At 40.6% G+C, this 19,865-nt stretch overlaps 1 protein-coding gene across 16 annotated transcripts in view; it reads left to right on the forward strand.

Annotated features, from left to right (window-relative positions):
• Adam22 (ADAM metallopeptidase domain 22) overlaps positions 1-19,865 on the forward strand; it is a 228,123-nt gene that overhangs the window by 105,791 nt on the left and 102,467 nt on the right. For all 16 annotated transcript variants that reach the window (XM_052720751.1, XM_052720752.1, XM_052720755.1 and 13 more), the window contains exon 4: positions 707-773. In XM_052720751.1, coding sequence (XP_052576711.1) covers positions 707-773 — 67 coding nt within the window. The remainder of the gene's footprint in view (positions 1-706; positions 774-19,865) is intronic.

Genomic DNA, 19,865 nt, shown 5'->3' on the forward strand with positions numbered 1-19,865 from the left:
CTTGAGTGTCAGTGTGCACGTGGAGGTCAGAGGACAACTTGGGAGAGGTAGTTATCCTCTTCCACTCTGTGAGTCCCGGGGACGGAAGTTAGGTTGACAGGCTTGGCAGCAAGGTTCTACCTGTTGCACCATCGTGGCAGCCCTTCCCCCATTCCTTTGCATTTTCCTTTCTTGTGTGTGATAGAAACTAATAATTTTTCAGAAAAAAATAACATACATAGCATGTCAGATATGGGTAGCAAATTAAAACTTTCTGATAGAAAGCTGAAGTAAAAAAACAAGACTAAAATATCTTAAAAAAACAGTGGTGTTGCTAGGTTTCCTAGCCCGAGGCTGGATGGGGAAATAGGCTCTGCTCGGCCCTGGGGTAACAGGTGGGAGAGGCAATTCCGTTTGGTCTGTTTCCTTTAGAAGCATTAGTTGTCTAGCATATTCCCTCCCTCCCTCCTTCCTTCCTCTTTCCCTCTCAGCAAAGTGTCGATTTTGTTTTAAAAAAAATCTGAATTAAAGAATTGTTGAAGTAGGTGTGTGTGAACCTGATGCAAGTTTTCGAATGCAATGAATATGCAAAGCCATCTTTCTTTTCCCCTGAAGCATTGGGGATCCAACCCAGGGCCTGGAGCATGCTTGGCAGCCTCTCTTCGGTTACTGGATGTCTTCAGCGGCACTACCCTCTTTAACGGCCATTTCTCTTCTGTTGTTGCAGTGAGCTGCTGTCCTCTGGCTATGTAGAGAGACACATTGAACGTGGAGGCAAGGCCGTGGAAAGCAAAGTAAGTGAAAGTTTCCTTCCGTTGTGGGGAATCTTTTTAAACATGGAGTTTGGGACCCAGGCCTTTGTACTTGCTGGATGTGCATTCTGCCCACTGAGCTGTGCTCCTTAAATGAAAATTGTACCTGATTCCAAGAATGCCTAGAGCTCAGTCTCTCCAAGGGCTCTGCTCACTTGTCATAGAACTTCTGTTTGTGGAAAGTCAAGTGTAGTGCATTCAATTTGGGGTATGAATATGAATGTGAGAAGAGGAATACATTCATATGAAAAATGTAACTGCTGCTTTGGTAAATCTTTAAAATTGTAATTTTAATTTAAAAATATTTTAAAATGTAATACTGAGACAGAGATGTACATAAAACCATATATGGACTGATGACTTGTTAAAAGTATGCGCCTGTGACTTCCATCCTGTTCAAGCTTGGTCAGAGAGCCCACCTGTTGCTTTGCACACCCAAGCCCCGCCTCCTCCTCCTGCAGAGACCCCAGTAAAGACCACCCTCATTGTGAGGCTGTCCTTTTAGCACTGTGATTTATAGTTTTATTACCAAAGCACCTGACTCTTTAGTTTTGTCTATTTGTACTTTAAAGTGTCTCGAAATTTATTCTGTCTTTTTGTCCTCATAGTTTACCTGTTGAAGAAATGAGATTGTTTATCTTATGCAGTTTCTCATAGTCTGGATTTTAGTGTTGATTGCACTTTTATATTTAGAGCAAGTAAAATCCACCTCAGTGATGATCTTGAACAGATAATCACTTAGGGCCTTTAGTGCCTTGAGAGTCTGTTAGGTTTCATTGAATGTAGTTTTATCTTGCACAACCTGGTTTTAAAGTTCTTTTATAGCTATTTTTATACCTTTCCCCTCCAAGGTTATAAAAAGCCTTTATGGACAAAAGAGATACATATTCTTTTGATATGACAAAAAATTTCATCTTTAACTTTTATGTATTTTTGATTCATTGAAAACGAAGCTCCAGGAGCTATGGAGATGGTTCAGTCAAGCAGCATGTCTACTGTACAAATGTGAGGGCCTGATTTCTGGTCCCCAGCAGCTGGGGAGAAGCCAGGCTGGAGGCACCCTCCTGAAATCCCATCAGTGGGGAGGCAGAGATGAAAGGGAGGATTCGTGGGGCTGGTTGGCCAGCCAGGTTTAACCGAATTGTTCAGCTCGATGTTCGTTGAGTGTCAGACTCGGTCTCATAAAAACTAAGGTGAAAAATGATTTTAGAAGATCCTGATCTAGCCTTTATATGCACAGGCACACATGTGCATGTGGATGAGTGTCATACACATGTGCACACACATAAGCACATAAACCCCTCCCAACAAAATAAAAATGAAATTCTAAATGCAACCCTGTCTTTAAACTTTCTTGTGTTTGATATGAACTTCATTGTTTTTTTTATGTCTATACCTGTGATCCAGTTAAGTTGTTTCCTTTATAAATAATGATGATAGCCACTGTTTGAGTATTTATTGTATATCAGAGACATTAGATTCTCTGCCTCGTAATCAATGCAACATTCCTTGGAGATATGTATTATCTTCTTTTTGTAAGGGGATACAAGAAAGACTCAGTGGAGTTTTAAATTCTGCCCAAGACAGATTATGAAGTGACAGCATTGGAATTTAAGCCCAAGATAATCCAATATTAATTCATATGGATGTTATAAGAAGAATGTATATGTGTATGTACATATTTTTTCATATTTTTGTTTTTTGAGAAAGGGACTCATTCCTGTAGTCTGGGCCAGTCTCAAATTTACATCAATCCTCCTGCCTCAGCCTTCTAAGAGCTCAAATTACTGGCATGAGCCACCATACCTGGCACCAAAAATTTGAAAGCATTTACTAATTAGAATATAGTAGGAATCGCATTTTCAATTTTGAGTGTGGAGAACCCCAACTTTGGATTTGAAAGACAGGAAAAATTGAAGAAATGAATAGTGACAGCAGATTCAAAACCATACAGTTTGCTGTTTTTAAGTTAGAGTTTGTTGTTTCTGTTTTCATTTTTTGTTTGTTTTTTTTGAGGCGGGGGTGGTCTTAGAACAGAACTGAATCTGTTGGTATTCTGGATAACTGAAGTTTCCAGTTACTTAGCCACAATATTCAATACTAATAATGATAATAACTAACATTTACTGCTGATGATTTGGTTGTACATAAACTTGTATATGTTCCACCCTCCAAGTGATCTGTTATCATCGATACAACTGTTTTCCTGCTTTACAGAGAGCTCACATAGCTGCAGTGTGAGCCTTGATTACCCAACTTCATGGCCAAGCCATCTCCCAGAGATCATCTACTGGATAGATTATATTGCATAAAATAGGAGGGCCATAAAAAGTTGAAATGGATTTTATTAGTCTTTTTTATGCATGTGTTTTGGAGGTTTCTAATAACAGTAGCAATACATTATTGCCTTTAATCCATAAACAAAAGTGGAAATTTATCTAAAGACCCTGTAGGTTTTCTCCCAGCTTGGGTTAAACTACCTTTGTTTAGTTTTTCTGGATTATCAATTGCTTCTGGGCAATGCTGGCAACACACTTGCTTCCTTTTCCTCACGTGACCATCTTGGGAAAATAACCCTAGCAGAAATTTTCGAATACGAAGTGAGGAAAATAATTTTCATGTGCCAGAAACTTGTACCAGTGGTTGAGGGGACAGATTTCCTTAGGGTCAAAAATCGAAGTAAGCATTGCTGTGGAGATGTGATTTATCTGCCACTAATGAAAGATCATGGCCATTCATTAGCATTATTAGTTCTGATAGTACTTTTGTTAAATTGTTTTATCTTTGATGATAATAACCAAAACAATGGCCAATGAGTATCTATTTTAGTAGCTCAAGTTATTAATAAATATAATTATTCCAACTCACCTTTGTTAGATTTCTCAACAGTAAAGTTAAGTGTGTTGAGAGAGTATTGGATTTTGGCTGGCAACTAACTGGTTACTACTCATTGATTTGGTACATCTGATTTTCCCCAGAAATCATTGCCTCAGAGTCTAATTGGGTTCTCAGTGGCAGGGAAAGATGGATAAGAATACAAAGGAGTGTGGGTCAAGGTTAAAGTCTGGAATGGGTAAAAAGATTGAAGAAAGTGCTGTGTCATGGGGAGCAGGTGTCAGGGGAGAAAGTGCTTAATGGGAAGAGAGGCTATTGTGACACTAGAGGAGCCTTTTACACTGATGAAATGTATTGTAATTTCATTAAAAATATTTTAAGGCAAACTCAAATGGCCCTTGTTTCTGGAAACAGATAGGGAGGTTGATACAGAAGCAAAGAGAAAGCCTGGGTTTTCTTATCTTTCCTCTATTAGAGTTTGAGCGCTATGAAAGAGTTCTTGGGTATGTGTGTGTGTACCTACCCATGCCAGAGTGCATGTTTAGAGGTTGGAAGATGACTTGCAGGAAGGATCAGTTCTTTCACTCCACCATCTAGGGTCCTGGGGATTGAACTCAGGTCACCAGTCTTAGCAGCAAATGCCTTTATTGTAGAACCATCTTGCTGTCCCACCATGAACTGTTTCCTCCTTGCCATAATACCATCTTCCTGCAGACACCTGTGCTACTAAATTCCTTTTTCATTCATTTTCCTGAATCAGATTTCCAGCTCATTTCTTCCTTCCTAAAATAGAGATTTTTTTTTCCTATTTAAAATCCTACCATGATCATTTGGTTTTCTTTAATGAATATGTCAATAACAGGAAAAAAAAGATACTATAAGCACAGTTGTAAGAAATCATTCAGAAAAAATGTAATGTGGTGACTGTTAGGGCAACAGATATTTTCCTAACTTTGTATTTCCTAAACAGCACCAACAGAAAACTGCCTGTGATCTCTATTGCACTTAGGGTTTCTCTTGTCTCCTTTTCTAGATTCATCTCCAAGAAGCACAATTACTAACCTTCAATCAATTCAAAGGCTTCCAGTATGCCGAAGGAATAATTTTTGTCATATATCTTGAGGTGTTTGTTTGTAAAAAAAAAAAAAAACAAAAAAACAAAAAAAAAAACCAAACCCAAAAACCAAAAACCAAAAAACCTTGACAAATAATTCTGTAGTGTGATGAAATGTTGTAGACTTCTTTCTTAAGTCAAGCACAATCAGTTTCCATTAGTGACAGAATTTTGTTCATCTATGATGTCGTTGTTTAGTGATTGCATTCTAGTATTTCTACTTTTTTTTAAAATGACAGGACCTTTAGTTCATGTATCCTTTTATATGCAACTAAAATTTTACTCAAATTGTTTCATATAACTGAAGAGTACAAAAAATACTTGAATTGTTTCTCTTGCATTCCAAGAAGTACAAAATTAGGTATTAAATAGTTAGTACATCTCATAAATATATTTGTTACAGCAGAAAAGATGAACACAGATGTAGCTGATTGTTTTTTACTCTTTTGGGGGGCCTACCACTCAGCTCCCAAATAAATCACATGGAGGCTTATTCTTACTTAGGAATGCCTGGCCTTAACTTGGCTTCTTTCTAGCCAGCTTTTCTTAAATTACCCCATGTACCTTTTGCCTCGGGGCTTTTGTCTTTCTCTATTTCTTTCTTTACTTCTTACTTCATGGCTTGCTGTGTAGCTGGGTGGCTGGTCCCTCTCCTCTTCCTCTCTTCCTTTTCTTGTTTTTTGATCTTTCCATACTTCTCCTTCTATTTATTCTCTCTGCATGCCAGCCCTGCCTATCCTTTCTCCTGCCTAGCTATTGGCCGTTCAGCTCTTTATTAGACCACTCAGATGTTTTAGACAGGCAAAGTAACACAGCGTCACAGAGTTAAACAAATGCAACACACCTTGCTTCATTAAACAAATATTCCACAGCATAAACAAATATAACACATCTTTAACCAATATTCTACAACACACGGAAGTCAATCTGCTTTTGCTTATCTTGGACATTGAGTTTCCTTATTGATTCTCAAAACTTTTTTAACCCTGCAGAATCATGGTTCCTTCTATAAGAACAAAAATATTAGGCCATTAAGTAGGGAAAAACCTGGACTTTGGTGTGCAGTGAATTTTGCTGAACGTATTAGAGCAGAGTCATCCTCACCACTGTGTCAGTTGTAAATTAGAAGCAGACACCTGTCTTTTTCTCAAGTAGCTTTTTAGGGCATGCTCGATTTTGGAAGCTACCTTTGAAATGCAATTGCAAGCAGCAGCTGCTGTTGCTGAGCAATCCATACCAGGCTATTCTCTCCCTCCTTCCCATCCCCTTCCTCCCCTCCCCTTCCCTCCCCTCCCTTCTCTCCCCCTCTCTTCCTCCTCTCATCTCTTTCAGGCTTTACTGTGTAGTCAGGCTGGCCTTGAACTCAGTTATCCTGACACATCCTCTTGAGTATGCTACCATGCCTAGATTACTAAACCATTTTCTGCTTATTCTGTTATTTTATTTTGTGTGTTTTTTTTTTTTTTAAGAAGAACTCGGCAGCAGCCTTCCTTTTCCAAGATGCCCCTCTTACTTACAAGTTTATCTTATATTTGAGACACATGGTTTTTGTCTGGAATTCTAAATACAGTAGCTTTTCCAGCGACTCTTGGATATTACTTAGTTACCTTAAGAGTCGCTGAGTCATATGGGCTGGGGAGATGATTTTAGAAAGGAATAGAAAATGGATCTATTTATAGAAGCTGTTACTTAAGCTCAAATCCTGCTGTGTGGTGATAGGGAGGCCTCCATCCAAGTGAGAGGAATTCAGTGCTGTGCATTTTAAGGCTGGCTGGTCGGGAATGGCAACTGAAGATCCTCGGTCCTTGGAGATGCTCTATCCACTGAGCCATATCCCCAGCTCTGCAGCATAAGTTCTTTAACAGAGTATAAGTGTGCAAAGTGTAAATAATGACGACAAATAATTCATGAAGCAGTGATCGGGCTATTTGGCAAGTGCATCTACCATGTGTGACTCTAGTTACATTTTTTTTTTTTAGCTGCATTTTCTGGGAGAGTTAGGTTAAGCACTGTCAGCACTAAGCTTGAATGCTGAGAACAGAACCTTTATTGCAGGACAGAAGGCAAGTTCAGGTGTGGGGGACCTAAGTCATGACATGCACATTGACATGCCCTCCTAAGTTCTCTTTGCCAGAATAGAAACACCGGATTACATTGATACAGGCATGGTATATGTCTCAGTTACCTTTCTATTGCTGTGAAAACACACCAATCAAGGCAACTTATAAAAGAAAGCATTTAACCGGGGACTTGCTTACATTCAGAGGGTGAGTGCATGGCCATTCAGGGAAGCATGGCAGCAGGGAGGCCTGGTGCTGGAGCAGTAGCAGAGAGCTCACATCTGATCACAAGTGGAGGCAGAGAGTGGGCGGATGAACTAACTGGGAGTGGCATGGGCTTTTGAAACCTCAAAGCTCACTCCCAGTGACATACCTCCTCCAGCAAAGTCATATCTCCTAATACTTCCCCAAAACAATTCCATCAAGTTCGGAACAAGCTTTCAAATATATGAGGGGGCTATTCTCATTCAAACCACCACAGTAGGGTTTTACATCAATCGTAACTAAGGTACTACAAATAAATACAATTTTAGAATAAGGTTACTTAGAAAACATTCTTCTAAAGTCAGTTTAGCTATGACTTACTTAAAGTTAACCAGTTAATAAAATTAGAATGATCTAAATATTTGTGTTTGCTTATACATCTTTTTCATAGGTGAAATTTGATTATCAGATGTGAGTAGACTAGCTTTAAATTCTATTATTTTTATTTTGTTATTTTATTTTATTTGAGAAGAGTCTCACTATGTACCTTGGCTAGCCTAGAACTCGCTATATTGATAAGGCTGACCTCAAACTCCTAAAGATTTAATAGCTTCCGTCTCCTTAGTCCTGGGATCAAAGGTCCCACCATGCTATTATTTTGGTTGTTTTAAGCCTGGGTCTTACTATGTGCCAAAATTAGCCTTTAATAATCTTTTTCCTGCCTCTGCCTCCTAACGCTGGAATTTTAAGCATGCTCTACCATGTCCCAACTTAATTATTTCTATTATACTTTAATCATTATTCCTTTACTACTGTCATCATTTAAAAAACTATTACAATAATTTTATTAGTTCTTTGAGAAGGCCATGCAATATATTTTGGTTGCATTCATCTTCTACTTGTCTTTCTAAGTACTTCCAGATCCACTCTCAACCTCCTTACCCACCCCCCAACTTGGTGCCCTCTTTTTTTAATGCACCATGTCAAATATCTGTTGCTCATATAATCAGTGGTGGTGAGGCCATCCAATAGAGCACAATTAACCTACCAGGGCCTCACCTTTTAAGAAAACCAATTCTCCCTTTAGAAGTCATCAACTGTTAATAGCTCCTTCATTAGGAGTGGAGGCTCCTGAACCCCTCCCTCCTCCCTGCTAGAATGCTGACTGGCTTGATCTTGTGCAGGTCATGTGCAGGCAACCACAGCTGCTGTGAGTTCATGACTACAGAGGTCCTGTCATCCACAGGATACTGTTTAATTCTGGTCTCCGTTGGCTCTTACAGTCTTTCTGGGCCCTCTTTTTCAATGACTCCCGAGCTTTGGGTGGGTATGGGGCATTATATTGTAGGCCCATTGTTGTGGAATATTTGTTTAATTATGTAAAGATGTGTTGCTGTTTTACCTTGCCTGGCTAAGGCACCTGAATGAACTAATAAAAAGCTGAACAGCCAATAGTAAGGGAGGAGGTATAGGTGGGACTTCCAGTCAGGGAGAGTAAGTAGGAGGAGAAATTTAGGCTCCAGAGAAGAGGAAGAAAGAAAAAGAGACACCAGGGGCCAGCCAGCCAGATATGGAGGAGGCAGGAAAGTAGGACATATAGAATGAAAGAAAGGTAAAAAGCCCCGAGGCAAAATGTAGATGAACAGAAACAGGTTAAATTAAGTTAAAAGAGCTAGGGAGACAAGCCTAAGCTAAGGCTGAGCATTCATAACTAATAATAAGTCTCTGTGTCTTTATTTGGGAGCTGGTTGGTGGCCCAGATAAAATGCCAACTACAGCCCATTTGTGGCTGAGCATACCACTGATACTTACTCTCCACACTTTGATCAGTTATCAGTTTATATTATAACAACAATCAATTGCACAAAGAAAATTTCCTGGTAAGGACTGAGCACTACATCGGTCTATGGTCAAACAGATAAAAATTTAGACAAAAGTTGAATACTGTGTGCATTTAGCAAAATAATAGTAAGTTTATCTCTGGCATCTGTGGAGGAGACTCAACTATGGGTTCCTAGCAAGAGTTACAATACCAGCCATGCATTTCCTTTTGTGGAACAGGCCTTAAACCAAGCAGAGAGTTGTTGGTTAACCCAATAACATCCATGTCCCTATTGCACCCATGAATGTAGGCTGTACAGGTCATTATTGTAATTCACTGGGTTCACAGCTGGGGTACTCTGTTCAAGATTTTTTGGCTTATCGACCCATGTGGCACCTTCCCGTTTTATGAAATCTACCCATCAGGGAAGAAGCTTCCTGGCCAGTACCAACTTTATTTCTTTGTGTCCTATGACCAAAGTGTGTAGTGGCTTCAGCAATATGGTCTTACTATCAAGTTCTGGTGGGCAACCAAAGACAGTAACAATGGCCTGTATTGTTTGGGCACTGTGTGGGACAGCTATGACCAACAACTTTAGCAGAGAGCCTACCCCTGGCACTGGGTTTTTCACTTGGTAATTAATCTGAGGCTTCTGGGAGCTGCATTATTCCCTGTATGGGATAAGTTCAATTTAAATCACTCCTATGAATACTTATATATTCAGGGAGCTTATAAAATAGTAAGTTTCCACATGGCTTTTTTTAAATTTTCATAATCATTATCCTTTATTTATTTATTTATTTATTTATTTATTTATTTATTTATGTTAAATAAAAATCCACTTAATTGTAAGGAACTTGCAAACAGAAGACATCACACACCTAGACTAACATAAACACTCTTACAAGGTTGTTGCCCCGACCCCAAGTCCATATATCCCTGCAAACCTCTATGTAGTCACAATAGCCATTATATAACTGTACTTTCACTACTTATGACATTTTGTAAACTTTTTCTACCACACACTAAATTAAAAGTCTGTGACATTGTTAATACTAGAGGACACACTGTGCTTTGTATCCTTCCTATTCCATAACTGACGTGTTCTTTTTTTTTAAATTTTACTTTATAATTTAGTTTAATTTTACATATCAGCCATGAATTCCCTTGTTCTCCCCCCTCCGGCCCCCCCTTCCCCCCAACCAGCCCCCCATTCCCATCTCCTCCATGGCAAAGACTCCCCTGAGGATTGAGTTCAACTTGGTAGATTCAGTCCAGGCAGGTCCAGTTGCCTCCTCCCAGGCTGAGCCAAGTGTTCCTGCATAAGCCCCAGGTTCCAAACAGCCAGCTCATGCACTGAGGACAAGTCCCGGTCCCACTGCCTGGGTGCCTCCCAAACAGATCAAGTTAATCAACTGTCTCACTTATCCAGAGGGCCTGATCCAGTTGGGGGCTCCTCAGCTATTGGTTCATAGTTCACGTGTTTCCATTTGTTTGGCTATTTGTCCCTGTGCTTTTTCCAATCTTGGTCTCAACAATTCTTGCTCATACAAACCCTCCTCTTACTTGCCAATTGGACTCCTGGAGCTCCACCTGGGGCCTGGCCGTGGATCTCTGCATCCGGTTCCCTCAGTCATTGGATGAGGTTTCCAGCATGACAATTAGGGTGTTTGGCCATCCCATCACCAGAGTAGGTCAGTTTGGGCTGTCTCTCGACCATTGCCAGCAGTCTATTGTGGGGCATCTTTGTGGATTTCTGTGGACCTCTCTAGCACTTTGCTTCTTCCTATTCTCAGTTGCTCAATGACAGAGAAATGGATGAGATCTACATGAACAACCTGGACGTGAGTGGGGGTAATGAAGGGCAAGGGTTGAGGAAAGAGAGCTTGGGGGAGTGGGAGATCCCAGCAGGATCAAGAACAGAGAGGGAGAACAAGGAATAAGAGACCATGACAAATGAAGTCCATATGGCTATTAAAAAACATTCTTATTATTAGTTATCCCTTCCCCAACACCCTTTCTGCCGTACTGTCTTATCCTTGTCCTCATCTAAACCTCCCTCCCCCTTCAAAGTTGTTGTTGCTTTGTTGCTTTGTTTTTTAAGACAGGGTTTCTCTATGTAACAGCCCTGACTGTCTTGGAATTCTGTTTGTAGACCAGGCTGGCCTTAAACTCAGAGATCCACCAGCCTCTGCCTCCCAAGTGCTGGGATTAAAGGCGTGTGCCACCACCTGGCTTCCTTTAAAAGTTTTTTTAAATTGTTAATATTAAAATGTAATCACACCATTTTTTCCTTTCCTCCCTTCATCCCTTCCCATGCATCCCCTCCCCTGCTCTCTATCAAGTACTTCCTCCCCCTTTATCACGACAAGGCCTCACTGTGTAACTCATAGTAGCCTGGACCTCACTGGCCCAGTGTTTGGCTGTGGATCTCTGCATCTGCTTCCATCAGTTACTGACGGAGGCTCTATGATGACAGTTAGGGTATTCACCAAGCTGATTACCGGGGTAGGCCAGTTCAGGCACCCTCTCCACTGTTGCTAGTAGTCTAAGCTGGGGTCATCCTTGTGGATTCCTGGGAATTTCCCTAGCACCAGGTTTCTCCCTATCCCCATGATGGCTCTTTCTGTCAAGATATCTCTTTCATTGCTCTCCCTCTTCATCCCTCTCCCTACTCATCCACCTCGATCCCTCATGTTCCCATCCCTCAGCTCCTCCCTCCTATTTCCCCCTTCCCATTTTACCCAGGAGATCTTAACTATTACCCCTTCTTGGGGTGCTCCATACCTGGCTCTCTTAGGTCCTCCTTTTACCTAGCTTTTCTGGAGTTATGGATTGTAGCCTGATTATCCTTTGCTTTGCATCTAATATCCACTTATGAGAGTACATACTGTGTTTGTCTTTCTGGGTCTGGGTTACCTCACTCAGGATGATTTTTTTCTAGTTCCATCCATTTGCCTACAAATTTTATGATGTCATTTTTTTTAACCACAGAGTAATACTCCATTGTGCAAATGTACCACATTTTCTTTATCCATTCTTCAGTTGAGGGGCATCAAGGTTGTTTCCAGGTTCTTACTATTACAAATAATGCTCCTATGAACATAGTTGAGCATTTGTCCTTGTGGTGTGATTGAGCATCCCTTCGGTATATGCCCAAGATTGGTATTGCAGGGCCTTAAGGTAGATTGATTCCCAATTTTCTGAGAAACTGTCAAACTGATTTCCAAAGTGGCTGTACAAGTTTGCACTCCCACCAGCAGTGGAGGAGTGCTCCCCTTGTTCCACATCCTCTCCAACATAAGCTGTCTTCAGTGTTTTTGATCTTAGCCATTCTGACAGGTGTAAGATGGTATCTCAGAGTCATTTTGATTTGCATTTCCCTGATGGCTAAGGATGTTGAGCACTTTCTTAAATGTCTTTTGGCCATTTGAGATTCTTCTGTTGAGAATTCTCTGTTTAGCTCTGTAGCCCACTTTTTAATTCGATTGTTTGGTATTTTGGTGTCTAGTTTCTTGAGTTCTTTATGCATTCTGGAGATCAGCCCTCTGTCAGATGTGGAGTTTGTGAAGATCTTTTCCCATCTGTAGGCTGTTGTTTTGTCTTATATACTGTGTCCTTTGCTCTACAAAAGCTTCTCAGTTTCAGGAGGTCCCATTTATTAATTGTTGCTCTCAGTATCTGTGCTACTGGTGTTATATTTAGGAAGTGGTCTCCTCTGCCAATGTATTTAAGACTACCTCCTACTTACTCTTCTATCAGTTTTGATGTTTAGCTTCTTGAGTTCTTTATATATTTTGGAGATCAGCCCTCTGTCAGATGTGGGGTTGGTGATTTTTTTGACTTTTTCAAAGTTAAGGCATGCCTAAATATATAGGCTAATTTATTTCATCAGTCCCTCTTTCAATCCCATGTCTCTTAGGAGCTGTTATTTGCTTATTAACAATCAAAAAATTCAAAATCAATACAATAGCATGCAGGATCCAGACTCCCTGTGTATTTCCCATCTTATGTGGCTCATTCTTTTTTTATATATTACTTTACTTCTCTCTTTAAAGTATTTATTTTTAAACTATTCATTTTTTCCCTATGACTACACCCTTTTTCTTTTCTTGAGCCTACACACATTGTTAAATACACTGTAACCTGTTTAGAGTTTTTTTTTCAGTTTGAACCTCTTTTACTGCGTATCTTTTTGCCTTTTTTGACCACATGAGCAAACTTTAGACTGCTAAGCTAAACCTGGATCCTCTGCATGGCTCTCTTGGCTGGCTCTGCCTGCTTCTAGGCTTGTAAAAGCCAAGCCTTAAAGTTAATTCACTGCCCGGTTGGAGTTAGATGACCAAGAACTGCACTCAGCCTTCCTAGAGCTCTAGAATGCCAATGCTTGCACTGTGGCAGGCATTTTTACTTCGTTTTTTGTTCTTACTTAATATACTGGCTGCTTAAGAGCTCACCAGAAGGCAGAAACTCTTAAAGGAGCCATATCCTCGTTTTTCTTTCTTTCTTTCTTTTTTTTTTTAAGCTTTCTCAGGCCCTATAGGGAAATTTGAGCCCTGCACTGGGCTCCAATTTTTGTTTTTCTTTGTAACTGTGACTGCCTTTTAAGCAACAACTGTCCTAATTAGAGATTGCAACTCTGCTGCTACCCGCAGCATTTTGGCTGCAAGGGCCGCAGCCTGAGGGGATTCTGTTCCTGCAGGCACCGACTCTTTCAAAGCTACTAAGGGAATTTATCTAAACCTCTATCCCTCTAAAAAACTCAAGATTCAGAGGTTGAGATGGAATTTTGCTCGCTCAGAGAGGCTGACTAGCAATTAGCTAACTTCCCTTTGCTGGTGTCTTCCAAAAACCCAGCATCCTTCTCTCAGCCCCACTTAAAATACCCTTGCTACACATGGTTCCTCCTTACCACTTCCTGTCAGCTACTTGCTGACTCAGCCTCCTGCTCCCAATTTTATTTAATCAAACAAATGTAACATATCTTTACATTGTTAACAAAAGCAGTAAGAAAAAAATGCAACAAACTTTAAAATAATATTCCACAATAAATCACTCTGTAATTGCAGGTGGGGCCAGCACTGAAAACTTTGCCCTATTCATCCTATGGTTCTGAACTGATGCTCTTTTCAAAACATTTTTGCTTGAACTAGTGAATTGAGTTAGAAGGAAAACTCAGTTTTCTCTGTTACTGATGCAAAAACCATGGTATTTCCAAAGGTATTTTAAATCCTCAATAAAAGTATACCTGGTCTAAACAGTTTTGATGATCAGTGTGCTAGAATCTTGGGGCACTGATTTTGCTTGCTCATAATTACTCTATAATGATATCCAATAGAAAGAGTTACTTTAATTAGCTTTCTATTAATTCAGACTTCAAGCTAAGTTTTAGGGGAAAGTATGAGGCCAGTTGTTTAATGTTAGTTTCTTGGGAGAGTTAATGGCTTTTCCTGACTTATACAGATTCATTGTGACCCTTTAATGTCTACTGGTAGCACATCTTCTCCTGTAAATGAACACTTGTTTTCAATGGTATTAAAGTGTATGATGATTAGGCCAGATGTGGTGGATGATGCCTTAAATCCCAGTACCATAGCATAGCAGGTAGATCTCTATGAATTTCGGTCAGCCTGGCCTACAGAGTGCTACACAGGGCTACACAGTGAGACCTTGTTAGAAAGAAAAAAAAAAGACTGTGTTTTTGTTTTACATTCCCCAAATTTTGTACTTTATGAATTACTACTTATATTTTTATGATATTGATGTTACTACTACAGAGTTCCTATCTTTATAATATTGACCTCTTAAAATATATGTTGACCTGATACTAATACTGATAACTGGGCTGAGGAATGTTGAAAGAACTCACCAGAGTTGAAGTACTAACAAGAACAAGTATTTCCTACATACTGGACACTAGTGGACTCATTTCATATATGTATTAAGCAGCCTTTCCTTTGTTATCCTCAATTTACATAGGAAGAAACTGAAGCCCAGAGGGTTGAACTTACTGGCCCAAGATTTGGAGTCAAGAAGTCTGGTACTAGAATTTGTGTTTTCATGCACCACAGTCTAGGGCTCTCTGGAAACAATCAAAATAGCAGAGGAATTAAAATGTAAATCTTTTTATTCCAACACTTCAGTAACATCTACTTTGGCAGTTGTATTTAATAAGCCATAATGTGGAGATGTTTTTAGTTCAGATGAATCTCAATTATTCCAATAGAAAATTTCCATTCTTTCAAAGAAGACCAAGTCCCTCCAAAGGGTGTCCTATATTCTCAACCATTTGTTCTTGCAGCTATTTTTAGTTCCTCTTTATTCTCTGTAGAAGTTAAATTGTGCATTGTTCAGTACAGGGGAACATAGTGGCTTCCGAGCCATTATGTCTGAAATATGTTTCTGCCTTGCACATGGCAAACACATGCTCCGTTCTCATGCCTGTCTTGAACCTACATATAGGTTTATCTGCATCTGGAGAAAATATGAAATTTTATGAGCAAGAGTAATGAAGCTGAAACATATCATCATCTTGCCAAAAACTTGAAGAGATTTGATTATAACTTTGCAAAAGTCGTTAAAACGTCCACCCCCTTCCTCTTCCTTCTTTTCCACACACAAAGGAGCTACACAAATCTAATAAACAGGGAAAATGTTTAGTCCATCCTCACACATGCATTAACTGCTCACTGTTCTAGGTCTTTCTGCTAACTGTGTTTTTTGTCTACTACCAGGCATTTGTGTATTTCCCATCTCCTCCGTGGACTCGATGGGGTGTGCATTTCCTCCCTGGCAGACCTATGCAAACATATGCTCCTCTACCATATTGCAATCAGTGTGGTTCAGGGAGGTCTTGGATTTCATGATTTTATTCTCTTTGAATTATAGGAAAAAATTCTTTGGGGAATAAGTAAATTACCATTCTCTGTGGACTGAAGGTTGCTCTAGGTCCATCGTCATGTATAATGCATCACCTGCCTTAATGGATTTATAAAGATTATGAGTCGTCTTAACTCTGTAGCCTAAAGAGAATCTATTGGCCCCTTACCAGTTGATACTGGTCAGGCTTCCTAGTTCTGGGAGTACAGAAAAATGAAGTGACAGCTGCTGTCCCCATGAGTTCTGTCCCCAAGCTTTGCTTGTAAGCTGTTGAGTAGGAAGTCCCTCTTATTTTCTTTCTAGTGTGATGTTTCTGTTTGCCCAATAAGTATCCAAAGAATTTTGCCATTTGTTAATATTCAAAATCTTATCTATAGATATGGATTATATTTAAGACCTTATCTTTTAAAACATTTTCAGCCAAAAAATTATTTAAAAAAATCAAAGTGGCACTAATTATGTTTTGTGTATAGAACTAATAACAGTAAAAGTGTTTCATTTCCATTCTGAAACCAACCTTTTCATTATATAATGCCTTTTCAAATCTACTTTCGGCAATTTCTTTTTGTATCAGAGTGCACTGTTATTAGTGTGATTATAATCAAGCAGGAAGTTGTTCTAGAAGCTTAAAACACACTCATGCGTGCGCATGTACACACGCGCACAAGTTATTCCAAGATATAATTATTTTCTTGCTCGTTATTAAAAGTCCTTGCTTTCCAGTGAGTGTTACTATAAAAATAAAAATATGTAGTAAAGACCCTAGGCATTGAGTGGTTTGAGTGGTTATGGATATTTTAGATAGTAACGTATCGGGGCGTCCAGCTGCTACTTTTCACAGAAGCCTTGCATTAATGGAGTTAGAAAGGAATTAGATGCAGGTAATTAGACTTGATAATTGTGACAGGAAACTCAAAGCTCAGCTGTAGAGGTTTAGAGGTTAGCACACTAACACGGGGAATTTATGGCAGAGTAGAAAGAAGCCCGATTTCTCAGATACACTGTTTGCAATCCTTACTCATTCAGTAAACGTGAAGAGAGTACTTGCTGTGGGTCATGCGCACAGCTACAGCTGCATGTCATACCTCATGCAGTTCTTGCCCTTGTGAAGCTTGTTTCTAAGGAGTTACAGATACCCTTTAACTATTTACCCCCAGTGCCTGCACATTCTATAACTAGTAAGTTAAAGACGTGCACATTTTTGTGAGAGCACTTACGGTAGGCTTGATCTAGCTGGTGGCTCAGAGAGGATGCTTTAATGCTTCAGTACAGAAAACTGTGTTCAGGACCCTCCTGGAGCTTGACAGGCAAGTCCTCTCCCATTGAGCCGTGCTTCAGCTCCACAGCACTCTTCATGGAACAATGCTAACTCCAAGGTTTGCATAATAAAAATTTGGCAGGTGAGATGGGAACAGAACATTTTCTGGTATGTTCAGTATGCTCCCAGGCCCCGAGGCCTTGATGAGGGATCTTGTACCAAGTGAACAGAAAGAAACTAGAAGGGTGGACAGTGAGAATGGATCAAGTGGACCAGGAAGAGGGGTGTGCATATGGATCCACATATCGGTTAGTCTTCTCACAGCCATCTTTATAGCAGGGAGCGTGTCTGCAGCTGACACTGGAATGCTGAGTGCCGGCTTGATGATTCCAAGGTTTTCCACATCAGAGCACTTTGGATGAGGTCTGTTTTCGAGGTCACGCTACGTTTCTCACTAAGTAAAAATTTTAAAACGTCTTCAGTAGTGTTAGCAGATGAGACCTCAAGGCGGATCTGTAGTTTGGAAACAGAAAAGCTTCAACACTACGAATATTGTTAGGGCTGGGTGGACTCAGCTTCCAAGTGTACCAGTCAGCATCTGAGGCCTTAGATTTACTGATGCCTGTGTGTTTTGTTCTCCTTTTCCGACAGACCATTGGAAGCACGGAGGTAAACAAAACCATTAAGGTAGTGCAGGGCTCAGAAGTGAGGCTAAGAGCAGTGTGAGGAGGGCCTCTGGCACATCTGTGGTGTGTGTGGTGTGTGTGGTGTGTGTGGTGTGTGGCCCGCCCATTCTTGCTGCCAGTTTCTAAGTCTGCTTGTGACACAGCCAGTGGGTCGGCCGTGATCCTTCACTCTGCTCTGCCGTGTTCAGCGTTTGGCACAGCATGCGTGCCTAGAACACATGCTAGTCCGTGTTCACGGATGACAAAGTAAGGAGTGGACTCGTCCATGTGCTAGAAGTGTGGTGGTTTCTTGTGACCTCCAGCAATGCAGATGGAAAAGTCCGTTTTGACAGGTCTGGAGGGGATATATTATTTTTCCTGCTGTAAAGATGTGTGGTGATTGTGAACAGGATCAGTTAGTGAGCCATCTGCTCACTCTTGTAAGTTCACCTTCTTTCCCGAGATTGGCTCATGCTCAAATTTTGTAGAACACTTGTTGGTCTATTTTAAATTTCAACCTATAAATTATAACTCTTCCACTTGTGATAAAATTTCTATAATTTAAGATATTTAAATCAAAATTATATCAGATATTTTTTAAAGATACTTAAGTGTGTGTATATGTGTGTGGTATGATATGTGTAGTGTATATGTTGTGTGGTGGTGTGTATGTGTGTGTGTGGTGCATATGTTATATGGTGTGTGTATGTGGTGGTGGTGTGTGTGTGTGGTGCATATGTTGTGTAGTGTGTATGGTAGTATGTTTAGTTTGTGTGTGGTGTGTGTGTGGTGGTGTGTATGCAGTGGTGTGTGTGGTTTGTGTGTGGTGTGTGTGGTGTGTGTGTGTGTGGTGTATGTGGTGTGTGTGTGTGGTGGGTGTGGTGGATGTGTGGTGTGTGTGGTGTGTGTGTGTGTGTGTGTGTGTGTGGTGTGGTGTGTGTGTGGTGTGGTGCATATGTTGTGAGGTGTATGTAGTGGTGTGTGTGGTTTGTGTGTGTGTGGTGTGTGTGTGGTGTGTGTGTGGTGTGTGTGTGGTGTGTGGTGTGTGTGTGTGTGGTGTGTGTGTGGTGTGTGTGTGGTGTGTGTGTGGTGTGTGTGTGGTGTGTGGTGTGTGTGTGGTGTGTGGTGTGTGTGTGTGTGGTGTGTGTGTGTGGTGTGTGTGGTGTGGTGTGTGTGTGGTGTGTGTGTGTGTGTGGTGTGTGGTGTGTGTGTGGTGTGTGGTGTGTGTGTGTGTGGTGTGTGTGTGGTGTGTGTGTGTGGTGTGTGTGTGGTGTGTGTGTGTGTGGTGTGTGGTGTGTGTGTGTGTGGTGTGTGTGTGGTGTGGTGTGTGTGTGGTGTGTGTGTGTGTGGTGTGTGGTGTGGTGTGTGTGGTGTGTGTGTGTGTGTGTGTGGTGTGTGTGGTGTTTGTGGTGTGTGTGTGTGTGTGGTGTGTGTATGTGTGTGTATGTGTGTGTGGTGTGTGTGTGTGGTGTGTGTGGTGTGTGTGTGGTGTGTGTGTGTGGTGTGTGTGGTGTGTGTGGGGAGGTGGTGGGAGAGAAGCCTGCACTTTGTCATGTGACGAGTGTTCTTCCGTTTGATCTCCATTCACAGCACCTTCACCAGATCTGTGATCCCTAACGTCTACTTTCCTTGAACCATTGTGTCTCCTACCTCAGTTTTGTCTTACTGATTTATCCTTCGTTCTTTTGTTTAATGAGTCGTGTTAGTTTAGTGTATTTTTAGAATATTTTCTTTACAGTGTTTACTTCCCAATAATTCCTTCTCTTCTCTTTGTGATTTCCTTCTACTTAAAAAAAATTCACAGCAGACTCAGTGGTATATTCCTGTAATTCCAGCACTCTAGAGGCAGAGGCAGGAAGGTTCCTGCAAGTGTGAGGCCAACCTAGTCTACATAGCAAGTGCCAGGGTAGCCTGGGCTACTTAGTGAGACCTTATCTCATAAAAAACAAAACAACAGTAACAAAACTCCCTTGTTCCTTGTGTGACTCATTGAGTTTAATGTCTAACTTAATAAACACCAATGTCCTTTTAGTCCCTAGAGGCAAATGCCCAGCATAGAACTGTGTAAAATGCTCTCTTCTTGTTTTTTTTCTCTAACTTTTTTTGAACTTCTGAGCTTAGGAAAGCCTCTACTTAGTCCCTGAGTGTTGATATAACAGGAATTCACCAGGAAGCGCAGCTAAAATGGACTCCTAAGCCGCATCTAGCAACATCCTGGAGTGTTGGCTACATATATT

Source organism: Peromyscus californicus, unplaced genomic scaffold (genome assembly GCF_007827085.1).
Source record: "Peromyscus californicus insignis strain IS unplaced genomic scaffold, ASM782708v3 Scaffold_6__1_contigs__length_162567912, whole genome shotgun sequence".
Classification (NCBI taxonomy): Eukaryota; Metazoa; Chordata; class Mammalia; order Rodentia; family Cricetidae; genus Peromyscus; species Peromyscus californicus.